This window comes from Diceros bicornis, chromosome 11 (genome assembly GCF_020826845.1).
Source record: "Diceros bicornis minor isolate mBicDic1 chromosome 11, mDicBic1.mat.cur, whole genome shotgun sequence".
NCBI classification, from domain to species: Eukaryota; Metazoa; Chordata; class Mammalia; order Perissodactyla; family Rhinocerotidae; genus Diceros; species Diceros bicornis.
The window spans coordinates 29140058-29144113 of NC_080750.1; the positions used below are offsets into that span (position 1 = coordinate 29140058).

At 39.1% G+C, this 4056-nt stretch overlaps 1 protein-coding gene across 1 annotated transcript; it reads left to right on the plus strand.

The window, feature by feature from the left end:
• Positions 1 to 1160: 1160 nt before the first annotated feature.
• On the plus strand, positions 1161 to 1771 carry LOC131411130 (large ribosomal subunit protein uL11-like). The gene has a single exon (XM_058549768.1). It carries the CDS (start codon positions 1217 to 1219, stop codon positions 1712 to 1714), a length of 498 nt encoding a protein of 165 aa, XP_058405751.1. The 5' UTR covers positions 1161 to 1216; the 3' UTR covers positions 1715 to 1771.
• Positions 1772 to 4056: the final 2285 nt, after the last annotated feature.

Below are 4056 nucleotides of genomic sequence, written 5' to 3' on the forward strand. Positions count from 1 at the left end.
GCGTTGGAGAGACTTGAGTTCAAATCCTGACTCAGCAGCTCACTAGCCACGTGACCTTGGACTAATCACTGACTTCTCTATGCCTCAGTTTCTTCCTTTGTAAAATGAGCGTCATCATAATCAATCACATATTGTGAGTGCTCTTACAAGAACTAAATGAGATAATACAACATAAATCACTGTATATGCTGTCTGGCTCATAGCTAGAGCTCAGTATTCATCGTATAATCATTCAATTTAGTTAAATCAAACCTCCAATTGACTAGCGTCGCTCTCACTATTTGATGAAAAGCCTAAAACCGGGTGGTTTTCCTCACTCTAAATTATAATATAATCATGTCTCCTGTGTGTATGTGTTAACTACCTAGTCTAAATTTTTGCTTAATATCAAGAATATCTGGCTAATATTAACATTAATCTTTAAAAATTAATTTCTGAATGTCAATATTTTGCTTAAGAGTCAAATAAAATTTTCCATATTGTAATTTTTTAAAATAACAATCGAGGGTCAATAATTATTAGCACATTGAGGCTTAGTATTCGTTTTAAAAACAAAACTCCTGTTTGTAAGATTAGAACCAGGACAATTATTCACATTAATGAGAATACTGAAATTCAGAGGTCAAGTCACTTGCTCCTAAATCACACAAATCAAAAATATCAAAATCTTAATAAAATCCCAAGTCAGTCTGATTCTGAAGTATGTGCTCTTCCTCTCCTACCTTGAAGCTTCCAGACATCAGAGGAGCAGCAGGCCCTAGAATGATCCCTGGGTTGCTTCAGCAAGGTGGTAGGGCTCAGTAGTCAAAGATTCACTCCTGCCACCAGAGTACCCAAGTTTCTGTCCTCCCCCTGCCAGATGCCAGCTGTGTGACCACAGGAGAGTTGTTTTATGTCACTGTGCCTCTGGGTCCTCATCTGTTAACCAGAGATGATACAGTATCTGTCTCATAGAATTCTTGAGAGGATTAAATGAAGCAAAGCGTATAAAAATCTTAAAAGAGTGTCTACCATTACCATAAGCGCTGAGGAACTATTTATTATGTTGTTGTTATCATTGTTACTATTATGATTGTTTTGTAGGGCCAGTAGGATAATAGAACTGTAGTATTCTAAGAAGTTTACTAGCTCTCGGCTCTCGGCTCGGAGGAGGCGAAGGTGTAACTTTCTTCGGTGGTCCCGAATCCGGGTTCATCCGACACCAGCCGCCTGCGCCATGCCGCCGAAGTTCGATCCCAACGAGATCAAAGTTGTGTACCTGAGGTGCACCGGTGGGGAAGTGGGTGCCACGTCTGCCCTGGCCCCCAAGATCGGCCCCCTGGGTCTGTCTCCAAAAAAGGTGGGCGATGACATTGCCAAGGCAACCGGTGATTGGAAGGGTCTGAGGATCACGGTGAAACTGACTATCCAGAACCGACAGGCTCAGATTGAGGTGGTACCTTCTGCCTCTGCTCTGATCATCAAAGCCCTCAAGGAACCGCCAAGAGACTGGAAGAAGCAGAAAAACATTAAGCACAGTGGAAATATCACCTTTGATGAGATTGTGAACATTGCCCGACAGATGCGACACCGGTCGCTGGCCAGAGAACTCTCTGGAACCATTAAAGAGATCCTGGGGACTGCCCAGTCTGTGGGCTGCAATGTTGATGGCCGCCACCCTCATGACGTCATAGACGACATCAACAGTGGTGCAGTGGAATGCCCAGCTAGTTAAGATCTGCTGAGGACAATACTTCAATAAAGGATCACTTGACAACTAAAAAAAAAAAAAAAAAAAAAGAAGTTTACTAAATAATTAGGTAATTTTCCTATGGTTTAAAAAAACTAGTTGCAGAGAGAACTGCCCTCCTGACAAGTCTCCTGCAGTGCCCCAGTGATATCTCAAACTTCCTCATGAGGCACAATTATCAAAAGCATAAAGGGGACCATTTTTCTAGTAACCATGGCTGCTTGAGCCAATTAGAATTGAGAATTTGTTCCAAGTTTTCATTTCAGGGACATATATTCTTTGTAGTGATGACCAGTCCTTCTTTGTCAGAAAAGCCACATTGTCCTACCAAGCATTCAGAACCAGAGGGACACCTAGGAAAAGGGAAGGCACGCCCACCTATCAAGCTTCCTCAACCATTGTGCGTGACAATTGTCAAGGCTGGGTCATCCCCAAATCTAGCTAGAATTATCAGCCAAGGCCTCCTGCCAGGGAATCCCAGAAAGTCCATAGGGAAGATCAATACAGTTTCTCCTTCTTTGTGAAATCCTCCAAGTATATCATTAAGGCTCCAGAGGAGAGATTCGACCTCAGGTATTTATTTTCTTAAAAGAGTTTAGGTGTGAGATGCCTGAGTACTGAGGATGAAAGGCTATATTTATAATTACATAAGTTGTGCAAAATTACTGTTGTTCAGAGGCTGGCCATGAGTGTGGATGAAAACCTAAGATGAGTTTTTCTATCCAGAGGTTATTTAATTCCTCTAGCCACCCACCACTCCTTCATAGCTTTATAAATTCTCAAATTAGAGAGTCTTACAACAAAACCTTCTATTTTGGCAAAGATTCATTAAAATTCGTTTTATGCCCAATTTCTCATACCTGAGTTAGTTATACATAATGTTTAAGTCTAGCTTATAAAAAATATTTTAAAAGACTCATTCTTTATATTTGTATCATGTATAACAATTAGACTACAGGTTACTTTTTTTGGACATCAGGTATGGAATGTTGTCTTAATCATACTCTTCAGCTCACAGCACATTATTAGCACGGGTCTATACACGGCACTACGTTGTTTTATTTCACTCCCTTTTAATTTTATAACCCACTCACATTCCTTTCTCTTCCCTTAGCCAACAATTATAATATGTTTGATGTCTATCTTTCTGTTTGCATGTACTCTTGCAATATGCACATTTTTTTTACATGCATTTTATTTTATAAAGTAGTATATATTTCAGTCTGGCTATTTTCTTTTTGACTAAGCAACATGTTTTTAAGATTAATCGATGTTAAGAATTTCTAATCACTTGATTCTGACTGCCACTCAGAACTTAACTCTGTGTGCATTTCCACCGTGTTTTCCCTACTGCCTCTCCCCAAGAAGGACCCTCCCTACCACTGCAATGAACATCCTCATACATGAGCACTTATGGGTTAGATGACCATATTGTCCAAACCAGGTAATCTCTGAGAGTGCAGGGGGTTTATTACTTGGCCTGCTCAGGAAAACTGGGTTTTGTGGTCACCCTACTTATGGACCTATGTGGGACCCTTTAGGATCTATATCAAGGAGTAGCATTCAAATATTCTAATCTAACTACTACCAGATTACTCACTAGAATACAGTACTAGTCTACATTCCCATCAGCCCAGTTTCCATTTTTATACTAGTTTCATTGTAATATTTGCATGTATATATGTTAAGATGTTTTAAAATTTATAAAATGTTCTTTTAAAGCCATGTCAAGCAAAGCTAAGCCAAATACCTAAACAATTTTAAAGTCATAAAAAATGGAACAGTCTGAGATATAACCAGGAGCCAAATACATTCTCAGAGCCATATATTCATTTCTCTGTACAATTGATAGTCTCTGCACAAAAGAGAATTGGTAAAATCTTATCAACATTTCCAAATCTTTTCTTCCAGAAAGATACACTTGATGGCATTCACATTTGGGACTACTAAGATTACTTGTCTAGGGTTCACGATAATGTGTCCACAAGCTGTAAAATCACCTCTTTATCTCCCACTGAACATCACCCAACAGTATGTTAGAACACTAGCTTTGAGAACAACTGACATTTATTTCAATATGTAAATACACTATGCATAACCCATCCTATGTAAAGAAATCTTCCAAATTGCTAAAGCTTATTTCTTTAAGTGCCCAAAATTCATTTTAATTCTAACCATATTTCCACATAGGATTCAAAAGCATAGCCAAATGTAGAAACAAGTGCTTTAGAATACTTTCCTTGTACCAGCCACCCCACCCCACCCCAATCTCTATTTTTATGGCTCCCTGGATGAAGATTTTGTTTTCCATTGTTTGTTGCATGAAA

Coding starts and splice junctions, on each gene's coding strand:
- LOC131411130 (XM_058549768.1), top strand. CDS start 1,217: ATGCCGCCGAAGTTCGATCCCAACGAGATCAAAGTTGTGTACCTGAGG.